This window comes from Olea europaea, unplaced genomic scaffold (assembly GCF_002742605.1).
Source record: "Olea europaea var. sylvestris unplaced genomic scaffold, O_europaea_v1 scaffold2978, whole genome shotgun sequence".
Classification (NCBI taxonomy): Eukaryota; Viridiplantae; Streptophyta; class Magnoliopsida; order Lamiales; family Oleaceae; genus Olea; species Olea europaea.
The window spans coordinates 1-19519 of NW_019248412.1; the positions used below are offsets into that span (position 1 = coordinate 1).

General features: G+C 34.9%; 2 protein-coding genes across 2 annotated transcripts; one reads left to right on the forward strand and one right to left on the reverse strand.

Moving 5' to 3' along the window:
* Window positions 1-523: 523 nt before the first annotated feature.
* Window positions 524-1635, reverse strand: LOC111384696 (protein C2-DOMAIN ABA-RELATED 4-like). The gene is made up of 3 exons (XM_023009015.1): window positions 1428-1635; window positions 1243-1338; window positions 524-1082 (listed from the first exon to the last, which is right to left on the reverse strand). The coding sequence occupies exons 1-3, from the start codon at window positions 1536-1538 to the stop codon at window positions 780-782; spliced, it is 510 nt and encodes a 169-aa protein (XP_022864783.1). The 5' UTR covers window positions 1539-1635; the 3' UTR covers window positions 524-779.
* A 6540-nt stretch (window positions 1636-8175) lies between these two features.
* On the forward strand, window positions 8176-9775 carry LOC111384697. The gene is made up of 4 exons (XM_023009016.1): window positions 8176-8494; window positions 8598-8602; window positions 8758-9380; window positions 9514-9775. The coding sequence occupies exons 1-4, from the start codon at window positions 8176-8178 to the stop codon at window positions 9773-9775; spliced, it is 1209 nt and encodes a 402-aa protein (XP_022864784.1).
* The last annotated feature ends 9744 nt before the right edge of the window (window positions 9776-19519 follow it).

Genomic DNA, 19519 nt, shown 5'->3' on the forward strand with positions numbered 1-19519 from the left:
TACCCAAAGATTGGCCAGAGGCAAAGGGAATGAAACTCTCAATAGATAGCACTCCATAACAAGTTTATATATTCTCCTCCCCCATTATTGACTAGTCCCTGGACACTGTTCCGACCACCCAAACCTGACTTGACCGTCGGAATGTATACGGCCGCCACCCCCGTTGGTTCCGACCGTGTGCGCCTGACAGTTTGTTCATTTCGTAGGGAGGAATACGTGGAGTAGCTACAAGTTGGCCACGTGGAAGAGCCATTTTTAGAGGTCAACAAGTAGTACGATGGTAATAAGTCTGTGTGCTGAATATGAATAATCCAAGATTAGATAATGCTCTTGGTAAGAACATAAAATTGCTTAATTGTATTTGATAAGAGCATAAAATTGCTTAATTGTATTTGAGCACCATATACTTTCTTTTTGTTGTCAATTCACCACAACTCTCAATAACACTTAAAGAGAAAATGATTCGCCATAATGCAGTTGATAGAGATGGGGGACGGGGAAGGGAAAAACAAGGGAGGAAACATTTAAGAAAGTCAGAAACTTGGATATCAAAATAGGATGCATGGAAGAGTTGGAAATCTGCAATACTTACAGTATTCGACAATAAGGCAATTTTACATTCTTACACAAGACCCTTACGAAAGTAAAATCAACTGTAACTTTCTCTTGGATAACAATTTTCAAGGAAGAACGTAAAATGGATTCTGCATCTGACTTCGATTTACGAGTATTTTAACTAAGAAACAAATCAATTAGTTCTGTACAACATAACTTGACAACTATGAATCACACAACAAACCCCTGGAGCCTGGGATTTCTATCCACTGCAACTGGAGTTCAATTTCACCGCACTCGACATTTCTAAGTCTCAAAAACATATGTTGGATTACTTTGTCATTTTCCCAAGTAATAGGGCTTTCTTCGGCTAGGCAGTTTTGACGGTTTGGTTTTACTTTTGTAATTACGGTTCCACTAGGAATGTTTTGTAAGCGCATCCTTAAAACTTGGACAAATGTTTTGATGTCAAATTCTGCATCTCCCATCTTGTCGTCTGGAGTGAACTTATCTCTATCATAAACTTCCTGCAATAAATTTAAAGCATCTATCATAAGAATCACTAGAATAATGCATAGAGATCCTTTCTTGAGAATTCAAGGGAGAAATTTGACAAGGTAACATATGTAGCAGCTGATCCTAACATTGCAATGTATTGGGAGAAAAAGAAGAAGACGAAGAAGTTACCAGCTTGATTGGAAGATTTGGATCAGTAATCGATAAAGTGAGTTCTTCATTCCACTCAGGATTGACATTCTTTTTCACAACACTAGTCTTCAGTTTCTGTTCCATTATACACAAAGTTAGCAATTTTGGCTAAATTCTGAAAAGTTGAAACTGATGACTAAGGAATTGAAAAATCTTTTGTTTACCTGATTGTCCATCTTAACAATGATGTAAGGATCGCTGCTTCTGGTATCTCTTTTAGCAAGGTTTATTCCTCTGAGGACGTTGACTCTTAGCAAACCCAAAAAGTTTTCCATATTTGGCAAAAATAGGTTCAGCTGAGAGAATGAAAACAGAAAAAAAAATTTTGGTTTTGGATGCTTATGGAAAATCAAGAAAAATGGATGAATGAGAGAGATAGAGTAGGGTGTTGGGGTTGATGGTGTATTTTATAATATATATAGATGCCAAGTGTATGCTGCTTTGGCAAACAAATCACGCGCTGAAGGAATGAGTCAATCTTAGGAAGACATCGTACATTTGACTTTTTCTTCCTTGGAGGCAATCCAAGTCCAACGTGGCACCTTTCAAGTTGAAACATGCTGAGCCCTACTCTATGAACTTGTTCAAAAAGAATAATCCGAAACGTGTTAGACGTCCAGGGCCGCACCAGGCAACTATCCTTATCCTTATTGTACGATAGATTAACTTTTAAAAAGTAATTTGTCCATTTGAGAAGATTTAAGTGTATAATAATTGTGAGTCTATCCAAATGCGTGATTGAAAATAAGAAAATTTATATTTAAGTGATGTTACATGGACATGACTAATTCATAGATTTTTTTACGGATAACACACTCAGACAATTTTGATTGATTGTTGGCCCAAAAACCAAACAAAGCAGCCACAGAGGCAGCACCTGCAAGGAGTTTGTGAATTTTTACAGGGAAAAACCCTTTATGTATAATCCTCTATAATTTTTTGCCAAACTGAGGTTAAAATTTGTCGTTCCATATAATTAATTTAAATGCTAATATTAAATTCAATGTAGAATTAATCAGATATTATATAAGTTCGTTCTATCACTTTGCATAAACATTTAAATAGAATATAAGTTGCTTTTAATTTTTTCTTATATATATTGGTGAAATTATTCTAACTATAGAATATGAAAAATACGGTTCCCAAAAATCCATTATGTGTGGAAAACTGACTTTCACAAATAATTAAAGAAAAATTCTTTGGAAAACAAAGTAGTTTTAAAGATTGATTTGAAATTTCTGATTAATTGACCAGAATTAGATAGGGAAACGAGAAGACGTCAGAGGTTAAGCAAAACATAATTATAGTTATTTAAAAGGACTTTTGACAAAGTAGAAATTACACAAAACTCTAAATTTAAAGAAGTGAGTTCAAAAATCAGATGGCAAGTTTCACATTTCACAAATTAGATATGTTATTTTTAAATATTAAATATATAATTTTCATTCCAAACCTAACAATTTTCCCCCTCCTTTCTCTCTCTACATCTCGATCTCACACCGTCTCTCTTCACCGGAGCCGCCAACATTGCCCATCGTTGCTAGCTAAGCACCGTCGGCTGTTGCAGCAAGACACTATGTTGCCGAGTTTGGGGATTTTTTGATAGTAGTGTGGAGACGATGACGATGACACTGAGATTGTATTGAACGAACACAATGATCGATGCCATTTTAATTAGATCAGGTTTTGCTTTGATTTTGCTGACGTTGTTTTGTAGTTGGATGTCGAGATGTTGGCGATTGCGATGGCAGTGATGTTGCGCTACGTTCTACTTTTGGATCTAGCTTTAGGCTATAGTTTGGGATATGGGTTTTGGTGGAGGAGACAAGGCTGGTGTGATGTTTGTGGTGGTTGGGGACGATGATAGATAAATTTGGATCTAATTTTTTGGTAGTGGTCATGGCCGGTAGTGATGGATTGCTGGGTTGAGTCTGTATCATGTTGCTGGCGGTGGGGCTATGTTAGTGATGGTCGTGCTATTATTTGTGTTGTGGTTGTGGTTGCAAGTGGCTGTGGTGGCGGCGGTAGTGTTGGTGGTGGCAGTCTTTGACCAATCATTTGGTTATTTGTGGCCTAAATATTCGATAATTTTTGATTGAAAATAATTTGTGACCAATTAATTTGAAAATCCGTGACATACAAATAAACTGTGATTTATAAATTTTTTAATTTGTGACCGATGAAATTAATCGTGATCAATAAATTTGATAATTTGCAATGAATAAATGAGTTTTGACCAATAAAAGTTGATTTTGTGACCGATGAATATTCTGTGACCTGTAAAATTTTTGATTTGTGACTGAACAATAATCCGTGACCTATAAAATTTTTTATTTATAGCCGAGAAATAAGTTGTGACAAATAATTTGATAAGTAGTGTTCGAAAGTTAATAAGTGACTAATTAATTAGATAACTGTGACCAAATTACATGAAATTGTGGCCTCAATATATTTAATTAGTAAAACATATGTTTAATAAATTAATTTGTGACATAAATTTTTTAATTTCTGACTAAAAAATAATAAGTAACTAATTAAATTGTTAATTTGTGACCAAATTATATAAATATGTGACCTAATATATATTTAATTAATTAAATTATAAATAAATTTTAATATAAATCTGATTTTTGAAGTTTGAAATTTGTTTTTTTTTTTTTTTTATGTTTGAAATATGCCATACTAAATCTCTTACATATGAATATTGACCAATTCAATGCTGTTTTTTTTTTACAATATATTTTAATAATTATAGTTAGATTTATTGGAGCAATACCCCATTGTATGAACCTATTTTCAAATGCTTCTCTACATTTTTAAATTAGTTGAAAACCCCCTATATGATATTTGAGGTACGAAAGATCCCATTTTCTTTTAAGATGATTATATTCATACCATAAAATTTATTAATTGCACTATATTTTTTAAATATTTTTCTTATTTACTAAAATGATCACATATAATAATGACATAAATAACCCAAATTTACATCCATATATTTATGACACCACAAATAAAAACACTTACACATTTTATGTAAACATGAGTAAAAAAATAAAAATAAAAATAAAAATAAAAATAGGGAAGCGCAAAAAAAGAGGGTAAAAAAATCAGATATCATGGATAGGAGAGAGAAGTCCGAGTTTCACCAAAACATAAAAAATAAATAAAAGTGGAGATAGAGATGTTATATTTGTCATTACGTTGGTAGTTAGTAAATGCTCATGAATTGAGTCTATAGATCTATGATTCGTGAAGAAATCAGAAACTTTGAATTGAGACAATAAAACTGATTAATGGTGGTTTTTTCACACAAAATTGGTGCTTGATTTTTGGCCCAAAAAGTGAAAATAGTACTCGAATTGGGAATGTTTGAATGGGGTCTTCTTTGTTCAAAATGCATCAATTGCGGGATGTTTGAAGTTAAAATGGGATCTTCTTTGTTCAAAATGCGACGATGGTGGTAACTGGGAAGAGGGCTAAGTGGGAGAGGAAGGATTTTTTAAATTTTAAATTATTTATTTGTGACTAGTTTGCACTTCTTTGATAAACTTGGGCATATAGTTGAAATTAGTTCTTTATTTTTTTTATTCTTTTTGTTTTATTTAACTAGGAATGTATATTCGTGTAATGAGTGAAGCTCAAGTTGATGACGAACTCACTCAAAATCAGTACCAAATTGAAGGCCACAGTCCAAGGAAGCTGCAACTCAAACTCAACTTCAGAAATAATCACAAATTGGAAAATGGGCAAGAAGAAATTAATAGAAGAAGAAGGAGAATAGCAGAGAGAAATTCAGAAGAGGAAATAGACTAATTGAATTGGTTTTACATCCAAAATCTCCCTGCCTCACTCGTCTAGTCTCTATATACATGCTACTGCAATTAAAAAAAAAAAAAAGTATTCAAATACAAGAAACGTAATAGACAAAAACAACACTTAATTGCCAAGTGTGGACCCTACTCTATTCCCATTTGAAATATAGTTACGGTTGGTTCTCTTCTTCATTCTTTCCCACTTCTTCCATTGAGTTGCTGCCTCTTCATCATGACATCCCTCTTCCTTATCTAAACCTTGTCCCCAAGGTTTAAAACTAGGATACTTCTTTTATATGACCTGTGAATCTTCCCAAGTAGCCTCTTCTGTGGTCTGTCTAGTCTAATTAATTAGCCACTAAGTTCCTGCATGATTCCCCCTTTTGAAAATTCTTGTTTGAAGCACTTCTTCTGCTTGTTCCACCACCTCCTCTCCAGATGGTAACTGCTCTACAACCATTGCTCTGTTTCCTATCTTCTGCTTTAGTAGTGATACACGAAATATAGGATGAACTTTTGCTCGGTTGGGAAGTACTAGTTTGTATGCTACATTTCCAATCTTCTTTTAGATCTGATAAGGGCTATAGTATCTAGGACTCAGCTTCTGATAAATCCTCTTGGCCATGGACTGCTACTGATATGGATGTAATTTCAAGTACACCCAATCTCCTTTTTCAAATTGCCTCTCGAACCTGTTTTTATCAGCATACATTTTCATTCTGGCTTTTGCTTGTGCTAGGTTCTCTTTTAATTGCTGATCCATTTTATACCTCTCTTGCGGGATGTCTTCCACCATAGCAACACATGTTTGTTGATAAGGTCCCATGGTTAACTCAGGTGGTGGAATCGCATATAGTGCCTCAAAGGGTGTTTACTTAATGGCTGAATGGTAAGTGGTATTGTACCACCATTCAGCTAAAGGTATCCATTTAGCCCATGCCTTAGGATTATGGTGTGTCATGCATTTGAGATATAGCTCAAGGCATTGATTCAAACTCTCAGTCTGGCCATTTGTTTGTGGATGATAAGCTGAGTTGAGCTGTAAAGTAGTTCCCATGAGCTTAAACAACTCCTGCCAGAAGGTGCTAGTAAAAATCTTGTCCCTATCAGAGATAATACTCCGAGGCATGCCATGGAGTTTATAAATGTGATCCAAGAACAGTTGGTGCGACCTTTTTTGCTGTAAAGGGATGAGAAAGTGTGAGAAAGTGGCCATACTTAGTGAATCTGTCTACTATCACGAAGATAACATCCTTCCCTTCAGATTTTGGTAGCCCCTCAATGAAGTTCATAGATATATGACTCCATGAATGCTGAGGTTCAGGTAGGGGCTATAGTAGGCTGGGATATGGCAAGTGTTCACCTTTACATTTATGGTATATGCACACTGTAGTACCTCTCTTCTAATTTCTTGTGTCATACCTGGGCAATAAAAATTTTGTCCAGCTCTAAATATGCTAGCTTGTATTCCGGAATGTCCCCCTTCTTGTGAGGCATGCATAGTCTGGATTAATTTTTTCCTGATATCCCTTTCACTACCAATATATAGCTTACCCCTATACTTAAGAATGTCATTTTTATATTGATAATTAGGCTCCGTTGTTGCATCAAGAAGCAGGGCTGGGATTTTTTGTTCAGCAAGATCGTCTCCTTCATAACTAGAAATCACCTCTTCTACCCATGCTGGTATTAATTGAGTAATAGTAGTACATTCCCCATCACTTTCCACCTTCCTAGAGAGTGCATCTACTACCACGTTTTCTGTCCTCCCTTTTGTACTGAATCTCGTAATCTAGACCCATTAATTTAATAAGCCACTTTTGCTATAAGGGCATGGTTATCCTTTGCTCAAGCAAGAACTTAAAGGACTGATAATCGGTTTTAATGATTAAATGGTGACCCTCCAAGTAATGCCTCCATTTCACCACCGCAATAACTAAAGCCAAGAGTTCTTTCTCATATATTGACATTTCCAAGCTCCTTGGCGCGATAGCCTTGCTGATGTATGCCAAGGCCTTCCTATCTTGCATCAATACTGCTCCTATGCCTCCATAACATGCATCGGTTTCCACAACAAAAGGTTGCTCAAAGTTGGCTAAAGTTAGCGCTGGAGTGGAGCTCATAGCTAACTTAAGATTATTGAATGTTGTTTCTACTACATCAGACCACACAAAATTATCCCTCTTGTTCGGGTGAAACCTGCAAGTTTTTGGCACCGTTGCCTGAGAATAATTTATTTAATTTGAGTTTATTAGTTATTTTTTTATTTGAAGTTTTTATTCATTTTTCTTTTTTATTTTTACTTTATTTGTTTAAGGCTATTCATTTAACGATCTAAGTCTCTTGGTTTACTCTTTTCAGGAAATCATAGTTTATGTAAAATTCTGACGAGATCGAGCTTCTTCCAGTAAATCTTGAAATCGAAAGAACTTTCAGACAGCGAAGAAGAGAGCGAAGACAAGCGAGAGATATGGCAGAAAACCAACATCTGAATCAAGATTAGAACTCTTTGCCACTACCTCAGCCAATTCAGCCAGATCAGCTGAGGGCAGTAGCAAATTATGGATAAGTTTTAGTGAGATATTTTGTAAATCCAGTGCCAGCACCGATTCAACCTCCGATCATCTATCCGCCCTTTGGACAAGCTAACTTCCACATTCGACCAGATGTCATAAACCTCTTTCAAAAGCATCAAGACATCAGGTTCAGCGAGAAAGCTACGAAAAATCCACATGAACACATTCAAGCTTTTACCATGCTGTGTGATATAATTAGCCACGAGGGGATGTCACGGGATGTATTTCGAATGCGTCTATTTCCTCACACTTTGAAGGAAGGTACAAAAATATGGATGATGTCACAACCTCTTGAGAGCATTGTATCGTGGAATGACATGATTCAAAAATTTACCATGATGTTCTTTCCACCAACTCAAGTTCATCAAATTCGGAATGAAATCCACACTTTTAAGCAGAAAGACCTTAAGAGCTATCCAGAGGCATAGGAAAGGTATAAGAACTTATTGAGGAAGTGCCCAATCTTGACATTAGCACAAATATACATCTTTTACTATGGAATACGCCAAGAATTCAAGAATATGGTAGATGCTTCAGCAGGAGAATCGATAATGGCTATAAACGTGGACGATGCTTATGAGCTGTATGAGAGGATAGCAGAAAATCAATCGATGTGGCCGAGCGACAGGGAAGTCCCGAGGAAAACAATTGGCATATATAAGGTGGATGTAGTGACAGCGTTGACAACACAGATGAAGGCAATAACTAGAAAGCTTGACTCTTTGACTCATTCTGTGAATATGGTACAAACTCCAGCTCCGAAGGGCGGAGTTTGTGGGGGCAGATCACATTACTGCAAGTGGCCCTTTGGCTTCTACTCACATAGGTCAGCCAGTAGAGGTCAGTTATACACAGAACTATTAGAGGCAAAATGGACCTTACCCATACAACTACCATCCGAGTTTGAACAAGGATCCTAACTACGCGTGGGTTGATAATTCAGATCAAGTAAATAAAATAAGGGGCAATCCACTAGCGATTTAGCAACAAGAAGAAAAAAGACAATCATTGGAAGATCTACTTGTCAAGTACGTCACCAAGACCGAGACGGTGATACAGAATAGTAAGCCTCTATACATAACTTAGAGAAACGGGTGGGACAGATAGTAGCTGCATTAGCCTATAGAGCTCAAGGTACACTGCCGAGGGATACAGAAAAGAATCCAAAGGAACAAGTATTAGCAGTTGAAGCTATGAATTATGTAACTATTAAGACACCATCGATCAAGCCTGTTACACTTGTTCGAGCTTATGTGTCGCCTATCCCATTCCCTCAAAGGCTTCAAAGACAACCTAAAAATGAACAAGTCCAGGCTATCACAACGAGAAGCGGAGTTCAGCTGCTAGAAATCACAGTGAAGAAGAAAGAGATTGAGGAGAATCGAGTACCTATCTCGGGGGAAGAACAAGTGGGTCAGTTTGAAAAATCATCAAATGTCAATCAAGAAAAACAGTCAGACAATCCACAGGTTAAGGCGATCGCTCTTAGCAATAAAAACACACCTTTAATTCCACTCTCTCAAAGGTTACAAAACAATAAAATGGACAAACAATTTAAGAATTTCTGGAACACCCTCAGACAACTTCACATCAACATTCCTTTTATTGACGTTATTCTACAAATTCCAAATTATGCTAAATTCTTGAAGGAGATGTTGACTGAAAAGAGAAAGCTACCAGAACATGAAACAATAACACTAACTGAAGAGTGCAGCGCGATCATCCAGTACAAGATCCCTCCAAAATTTAAAGATCCAGGGAATTTTACTCTACCTTGCTTTATAGGAAATTTAAATAATATAAATTATTTAATTGATTCAGGAGCGAGTATTAATTTTAATTTCCTTACCTCTTTATAGAAAATTGAGATTAGGAGATCCTAAGGCGGCATCTATTATCCTTCAGCTGGCGGACCAATCACTAAAAGGCCCTTACGGAATAGTTGAAGATATGCTTATCAAGGTGGGAAAACTTATTTTTCCAGTTGACTTCATCACCCTCGATATTGAAGAGGCATCTCAGATGTCAATAATTCTAGGAAGGCCATTCTTGTCTACAAGTCGAGCCTTGCTAGATTTTGATGTTAATGAGATTGTCTTGAGGGTGGAGGATAAACAATAGAGCTTCACCATGGAGAATCCAATCAAGCAACCATCATACTTTGAGGATTGCCAACGAGTTGATCATTGGGAGAGCTACAAAGGCAGGCCAAATGAAGGTGAAATTGGTGGTAGGGACAGCGATGGAAACTTAATTGTGTGGAGGATGAAAGATGAAAAAAGGAAGTGAAATCAATGTATAAAATGCAGAGCTGAAAATTCCCTCTTCAAACCACCATGAATAGCCAAAACAATCAAGTCTAGCTAAAGACTATAAATTAAGCACTTATTGGGAGACAACCCAATTTTTCAATCCTTATTTATTTTGCTTTCTTTATCGAATTGCATATAGATTTGTTTTAATTATTAGTTTGCATTAAATTTAGGCACTTTAAATTTATAGGGTATCATCATCCGATCATGTTTTCACTGATGCCCTTAAGTATAATGTTGGTTATTTCGAGTGTTTGGGCTAATAATGCATGTTCTAGATTATTTATTCTCTAATGTTTGATTTGATTGCCATATGCACGAACATGACGTTGTGGAACACTCAAATCTACATAGACCAAGGAGAAAGTATGGTGAGAAAGATTGTCAAGCTGTCACCTACAGTATCTTCCATGTTCAATAGAAAAATTCGGGGAGTACCTTCATCTTTTTCTTCCCCATCCCTCTACATTCTTAATTATGTCTTAGGACATCGAGGAAAATGTAGGGTTTAAATTTGGGGGTGGAAAACATGGAAAACACTTTGTGTTTTTGGTTTTCGTATGTTGTTTTGTGCGTTATTTTTGTGTGCTTATAAAAAGAAAAATTTGAGAGAGGAATTGGGCGGCGACCAAAAGGGGGAAAAGGTGCTGGAATTTGGAGGAAAAACATTGTGTTTTGTGCTGAATTTATATGCATACACATCACGTATAGGAGAGATATTCCACATGCATTAAAAACTTACACCAAGAATAGATAGTTGTGTGGGCTGATTTTGGTACATAAGAATACACAAATTGACACACAACTTGGAAAAAAAAGACTTATACGCTTGGAAAAGGCTGCCTTGGAGAATTAATTATATATACCTTAAAAGAGAGACTCACATGTAATAAGAGAAGAAAGGTTGGAGGATATTTGGTGGCTGCTGTTGGAACGCATACTCATACATCCCGTATAACAGAAATTGTGAAAAATGCTGGAAGTGGACTTCTCTATCAATAAAGGTAGCGGTTAAATTGGGCTGAAAATTGGAAAATTTTATAATGTTCCGTCTATTTTTGGTGATGTCTTTCCTTTTTTATGTGTTTAATTTAATTTCAACATCATGCTAAGCTAATTCATTTCATATATTGGATGAGATGAACCCTATTTTTATTTATTTATAATTCAAGACAAGTAATTTAGTTTAATTATTGAGTTTGTTGATTAATTTTGCTTACCCATTGCATTATTTAATTGATTGACCACCAATTAGATAATTAATTGTTTGTTGTAGTGTTAGGAGACTCACAATAAGTTTAGAACGCAACAAAATTAACACGTGTAGTTAAAATTAGGAATAATCTCTTTCACACATGCAATCACTTAAATAACCTAAATTAAATGTTTGATTTTCATATGAATTCGGACTAGGAATAGGATCAGGGCGTGTTAATCATATGTTCATTTGTCTTGGAAAAGAGCATTGAATAATTAGCGCTATCGATTGTCAAAACACATGAACAGAATTAGATTACGAATCATGAATTGAAATAGATAGCAATAGGCAGAGTCGAAATCCTATAAAATCCTCCATAATTTGATAAAAATCCAACTTTTCTATATTTCTTAGATTAGCTCAGTATAAATAAAATCAAAAATTCACTTTTGTTTTTCATAATTCGAATTTAATAGTGACTAGTAAACTAAAATTAAACATTATTCCTCGTGGGATGATAACTCTTAACTCATCATATCTATTACTTGTCAACGATCTCGTGCGCTTGCGGGTTTCACACGAACAAGTTTTTGAACTTGCAAAACTTGATATTATACATGCATCAGAACTGAGTTAGACATTATAATGAAATGAGTTGATTCATGCACTTGATAGATTGAATTAGTTGGCCATAGATACTTTACCCAAAACTATACTAATTATTTATTCTTAGACCAAATTCATTACAGTTTGGGGAGATCTTGCTGTAGTAGGAAAATACGGATGTGAATGTAGATTCCTTAAGTGAAAATGTTTGTGTGGATTGTCTGAGATTAATAGAATAAAATTGGGTGAAAGCCTTAAATTGGAGGTCAGTTTGCTTGAATAGGTGTGTAATAAGGGACACTGCACTAATCGAGGCATATATTTTAAAATTTAAAATTTCTTTCTAAAACCTTTATGACTCGATAATTAAGCCTGCAAGGATATCTTAAAACCTGATGCCATAAAGTCGTCTGACTTGAGAGTCATCGGCCTAAAACTCATTACATGGGTCATTTAGGAAGCAATCAGAGATGAAGTTGCCCAAAAAAAAAATTTGTTATTTTCGAAACCTTTTTGATTCGGGTTATTAAGACTGTAAGGGTATTTGAAAACTTGGTGCTCTAAAGCCATCTAACTTGTGAGTCATCAGCCTAATGCTTGCTACATGGATCATTTAGAAAGCTTAAGGGAGAGAGCAAAAAAATGGAAATAAAAAAAATAAAAAGGGCCCTAGATGCCTTGTAAGTCCCAACACTTTTTTGAAGGAATTTGATTTTCGATAAAGGATAATTAACGTAATTGAATCTTGACGGTCGAAGCAATCAAATAATTTGAGAATCCTAGTTCATTGATGTGTTGACTTGCAACTAGTGACGTCTGTCTAAATTGGAGAGGGTAAGGATGGTAATGAAAAATTCAATTTTAGATCACACGCTGGGAAAAAATTGAAAAAGATTAAGTTCGGAGGTGTGTGAATTTTACGAAAGATGAAAGAATATATTTAACCATAGAGGGTCGAAAATTGGAACAACTTATGAATTCATTAATGTCTACTTAGTTCTTCGCACACTCACATAGGTTTTGCATTGGAAAAGTGGATATTAGTTTGGTATTATAACTTTGAATTAGTTTGTAGATTTAACGCCATGATTTCAAATCCTAAGGTAAAAAATTAAACAGTTCAACCAAATATTTTTTTCATGTTTGTGTGTTTGTTGTTATTTAGGTTATAGTTTTGTTCGAGAACGAACAAAAGTTTAAATTTGAGGGTGTTTGATGAGTGTAATTTGTGTAATTATTTAGACAATTTTATTAAACTTTTATGTTGTGAAATTATTCAATTTTATTTAATTTAGATTATTTTTTGTTCGTTTCAGTGCCCGACCCGTTTTGAAGCAATTGGAAAAGAAAATAATAAATTGATTTTTTAAATAGAAGTTGCAGATCAGATTTCACACTTTGAAAGTGAAGAACATGAAGAAAATAATAAATTAAATGGGTCTAAGTTTTGAACTTAAATTTGGATTCATATTTATTAACCAATTGGAATCCTGTTTTACACAAGAAAGTGGGCAGGTCCAATTAATTTCACCAAGTTTAATTGGGTTGCAAAAAATACAAAAAGGGTGCTGGTTTTAGTGTGTGTGTATATATATATACCCATAGAAACACGTAAAGGGCAGCGGAATTTGGAGAAAAAGGGAGGGCTGGCTGCTGGAAATAGAGATATACACATCACATAGAAAAAGGAGGGAGACATTTTACACGCATACCTACAGTTTTGGAAGAAAAATTGGGTAGAATTGAAGTTGGTTTTTGAAGGCAGCAAAAGAAATTTTGGAAGTCAAACATTGGCAGAACATTGGAGGAAAGAAAATTGAATGCCAATTGGAAATATATACACATAGAACCAGGCGACAATTGGGCAGAAAATTGAAGAGAGGTATACATTGAAAACATTGCAGCTACTTTGGAAGAAGAAAGTGGCAGCTTTGGGGGGCCAACATATATACATACAAGACGGCTGCAAATCTGGAAAAGAAAAAATTACAGAATTAATAAGGCAGCAACTGGGGAAATAAATTAGATATTCATACATGCAAAAAGAGGCGGTGGTAAAAAAAAATTTTGGTGCAACTCTCTTTAATAATTCTGCAAGTAGCTTGAAGATTAATCACGTTTCGTCGACTCTCGGTGATATCTTTCCATTTTTATGTGCTTAATTCCAACAGTATGATAGGCTAATTTTTCTCATGTATTGGATGAATGACAAAATTATTTAATTCTTAGTTTTAATTCGAGACCTGTGTTTTTATTTTAATATTTACATTGTGGTTTCATTAATATGTCTATTTACATTGTTTTAATGTTTGCGCACCATCAGGACAATAAGTTGTTTATTTGTAGTGTTGAAAAACTCACGATAGGTAGAACACTATTATTGTAACACACGGGCAATAAATGTTAGAAATAATATTTATGGCGTGTGCGATCATATGTGATAATCCTAAATGTCAATGCATGTTTGCCATATAAATTCGGACTAAGAATAGGATCGTCTCATGGTAAACATAGGTTTATTATATCTTGAAAAAGAATAATAAATAAAAGTGAAATTATCGATCGTCGTAATTGTATGAATTAAGATAATTATTAATGGTTGAGAATTAGAACTAAAAATTGATCAATGGCGTCGAAAATTCAATACGTTCGCATATTTGATTTTTAAACTAACTTTCATTATTTTCACAAGTTTTAGTTATAAAAATTATTTAACTATTCATCCGATTGTCTTTCGATTATAAACATGAATTTAAATATATCAAATATACTAGAATTAATCTTTATTTCCTGTGGGACGATAACTCTCTCATCACAATTATTACTTGTACAACGAACCCATACGCTTGTGGGATTTTGACGAACAAATAATAAAATTTGTGAGTTAAGAGTATCGTTCCAACGAGAAATAATGTCTAATATTTCTTTAAGTAGCTTTTACTAAATTCGAAGTAATGTAAAATAAAAAAGTTGTGATTTGTATGTTTTCTATGCTAATCTTAAACAAAGGAAGCAAATAAAATATTTATTTAATATGTGAATATTTGTATTGAAATCATGAATCCCCCTATTGCCATTTGATTCAACTCTTAATTTATAATTTAGTAAATTCATGCTTTCAAAACAATCGATAATCTACTTTTATTCGATATTCTTTCCCAAGATATATAAAACTTATGTTTAACGCGACGCGATCCTATTTCTAGTCCGAATTCATATGAAAAACATGCATTGATTTATAGAATTAATCACACATGATTGCACATACTATAGATATTATTTCTAACACCTATTGTCCATGTGTTGATTTTACTGTATTTTAGACTTATTGTGAGTATTCCTACACTACAACAAGCAACTTACTATCTAATTGGTGATTAAGTAATTAAATAGTTCAATAGGAATGCAAAATCAATCAAGAAAAAATCATGAAGTACTAAATTAATTGTCTTGAATTAAAATAAACAAACAATAGGGTTCATTATTCATTCAATACAATGAGAAACTAGCCTAGCATATTAATATATAAATTACAAGAAGAATACTAGAAAAATATCACCCGGATCATGAAAGAATACAAAATATGTTGATCTTCAAGTCCAAAGTTGAAATTTTCAAAATCTTGATGTAATTGAATTTTAATTCCTTGCTAGAGCTTGATTTTCTCTCTTAAATTATAGTAATTGGCCCCTTATTCTTGATGAATTTGATGAAGCTGTTGTGTATGAAGAGGCAAGATAGAGACTCTTTCATTGCTGCCTATATCTTGTATTTATATGATGAAATTAGGTCAAAATTCACATCCAAATTGTCTTCCAAAAGAGTTTAAATCAAATAAGGAAAGTTACCTTCGCGCGCACATAATTTTGTCTCTGCACAGGCTTCAATATTTTGGTTATAACTTTTTCTTTCAATGTCCAATTTATGCGATTCAAAATGAATTGTAAAGCTAGTTAAAAGAGCTACAATTCTTCTAGAAGTACAATCTTTCCAATTCAAATGTTCTCCATCCGAAAAATGGGTCTCAAGTTGACCAAAAATTTTGAAGCTATCTTATATGATTGGAAGTCGATTTATGGTAATACTCTGATCATATCCCTTTCCTTTTTAACTTGAATATGCATTCAATTGACTCTTATCAATCTTCAAAGTATCTTTTGTGGTCCAAATCAAACATTAGATATTATTAATTTGGTCCCCATACTTTGAATTTGCTTCATTTTAGCCGTTTTCCGTTCTTTTTTTCAATTCTTCTTTGAAACATGATTTTTTCCTAATAAAAGTAATAAATAACAAATTAGGTATTAATCCATTCAAAGAATAACAAAATATCATCATTTAGGATCCCAAATAAGTGTAGAAACTACACTTATCATGTCCCATACCCTTTTACAAACTTCCTATAGTATCCAGTCAAGCCAAGAAATCCCCTTAGTTGTTTGATGTTAGTTGGCACAGGCCATGACTGCATTGCATCCACTTTCTTAGGGTCCGCTGGTACCTCCTGTTGGTCAATCACATGGCCTAAGTATTCTACCTTCTTTTGCCCAAAAGAGCATTTACTCAACTTAGCATGCAACTGATATTTTATGAGTAGTTGTAGTACAGCTCCCAAATGCTCATAGTGGCTGGGCATATCTACACTATATACTAGTATATCACCAAAGAAAACTAGTACATACCTTCTCAACTGCTCCTTAAACACCTCATTCATCAGGCTTTGAAATTTTGCAGGGGCATTGGTCAACCCAAAAGGCATGACCTTAAATTCATACAGGCTTTGATGAGTTTTAAAAGTTGTTTTATAGACATCATCTAGCTTGATTCTTATCTGATGGTATCCCACTCTAAGATCAATCTTAGAGAAGTATTTAGCTCTATAGATCTCATCAATCAAGGGCATGGGATATTTGTACTTCGCAGTCAAGCTGTTGAGCTGCCCATAGTTAACACAAAACCTCTAGTTTCCATCTTGACCAACAGTACAGGCGACGCAAAAGGGTTGCTGCTAGGTTGAATGATTCCCGATTCCATCTTCTCTTTAACCAATCATTCTACCTTAGTCTTTTGAATAAAGGGACATCTGTAGGGTATGAGTTTGAAGGGGTTGAGCTCCTTCTTTAAGGTTAATCTGATGATCATGGCTTCGAGTCGGAGATACTCCCTTAGGTTCAGCAAATGCATCCTAGAAGTCAATTAAAATTGGCTTTAGTTCTTCTGGGGCTTATACTGAATCCACATTTGTGATTGTATACAACTATCCCATGATCCCATATTTCTGCTTTCTCATCCATCCATCCATCCATATGCTCTCCACTAATCATTTCGATCCTACCGCTTATAAGTTCACTTCTTAGCTCTACATCTTTCCCATCATGCTTGAATCTAATATATCCCTTGGTAAAATCCAAGGTTATTGGCCCAAATTGACGAAGCAAATTCACCCCCAATACCATGTTACTTCCCCCGAGTTTTAGGGACCTTTGTCTGAATTGGAACTCCAACCCTTGCATTTGCTAAGTCATTGGCTGGTATACAACCTTACTCTCAAGTTTTTCTCCATTTGCCACAACCACCATCATTGGTTTGGTATCATCTGTCAAGTATCCTAACGAATGAACTAGTCTCATATATAAAGTTGTGGGTGCTTCCACTATTAATGAGTATAGATACTCTCTTGCCCTTAATCTTCTGGAATCCTTATAGTTTTATGTCTGATTTGCCCTATTAATGCACTGATTGAGATTTGCATAATTTCTTCCCCCTCAGCCTTTTCATTCCCTTCTCCACCAGGATCCCCTGTCTCTCTATCATCACCTTCATCTTCTTCATCCACCACCATAAAGTTCAACATCCTTTTCTTGCAAACATGCCCTTGGGTGTACTTCTCATCATACCTAAAGCAAAGCCCTAGGTTTCTTTTAGTTTGGATATTAGTTGGGGAAATGGTCTTATAGGGTGGGGGTTGAATTTTCTGAACTTGACTGGATATTTTACGGGTTAGGTTGTGTGGTTCAGGCATCTTCTGAGGAGTATAAAGGGTGTTTGATATAGTAAATAGCTTAGTGATTTTAGAGTTTTTATTTATAGCATTGATGGTAGTCTCTTGGAGTTGAGCTATTTCAAAAGCTTGGGTTAGTGTGCTAGGTTTGAGCATCTTGACCATGGATTTAATTTCTCCCTTCAGTCCATTGGTAAAGATGTAATATAGTAGGATTTAGGTAGGTTGGGTAAGGCTTGTATAGCTTGAGCTTTTAAATCCTCAAATTTCTCCATGTATTCCCATGTATTCAACTATACCACCATATTGTCTCTTGCTAAAGGTCTCCACTATATCATCGCCAGAGGCCTCTGCAAACCTTCTACAAATTTTCGTAGCCAATAGGTTCAACTAGCACTGGGATTACTAGCTAGGAAGCCATGAAACCATATGTCAGCCCTTCATTTCAAATACATTTCTGCAATTCCCACCTTCAATTCGTTTGTCACTTGATGCATTTGGAAATATTTATTGGCTTTTCTCACCCACCCGCTTGGGTTATCTCCCTCAAATTGGGGAAAATCAATTTTGGGGATGTTTGGTGTTCATTCTTACATCAAAAGTACCCCATCCTTATCTGTCTTCCTTACCAGACTTCACACTTAACACTCCACCATCAAAATTTGATCCACTGTTGGATCCTTCTACTCGTTCCTGTTGAGATGCAATTATTTTAGCTAGTAGAGAAACAATAGCCTCATGTTTCTCATTCATTTGATGCATATATCGATCAATATTATCAAACTTGGAATCAACCTTACCAATGAGAGAAGCAACAGTAGCACCCAACTCACCTAATTCCTTATCACGCCTCTTTAGATTTTCTTTTGTAGTATTTTGTCTAGTCTCCATCCTTATCCAGGAACTATGCTCTGATACCAAATGTAATGAGTAAAGCTCAAGTTGATGATGAACTCTCAAAATCAGTACCAAATTGATGGCCACAGTCCAAGGAAGCTGTAACTCAAAATCAATTTTAGAAATAATCACAAATTGGAAAATGAGCAAGAAGAAATTAAGTAGAAGAAGAAGAAGAAGAAGAAGAATAGCAAAGAGAAATTCAGAAGAGGAAATAGAATAATTGAATTGGTTTTACATCCAAACGCTCCCTGCCTCACTCGTCTGGTCTCTATATATATGCTACTGCAATAAAAAAAAAACATATTCAAATACAAGAAACCTAATAGACAAAAACAACACTTAATTGCCAGGTGTGGACCCATCTCTATTCCCATTTGAAATATAGTTATGATTGGTTCTCTTCTTCATTCTTCCCCACTTCTTCCACTGAGTTGCTGCTTCTTCATCATGACAATTTGTCAATGGAAAAATTGCAACAATGGTTCATAACCTTTTCAATTTATGTAAACTTTATCTTAATATTCAATTTGTGCTAACAAATGCCCATAATCTTTCATAAATATGTAGCTATGTCTATATGGATGACCGTTAGTTGATCAAGATGTGCAAAAAATTAATATTTTGATCATATTAAGCTGGGGAGTCTTCGTCAATTCCAAGATAACTTATATTTTAAAACGTAATTACAATTATTTAATAAGGGATAGTTAAATAAAAAATAAAATAAAAAAACCAAACCAAAAGGTTATCTTCTTCACTTTACCCCCACCTTCCAACCCTACTGAAAACCGATCCTAGAAAACTCACACCGTCGATCCGACAACCGACCATAGCCACCTATCTCACCA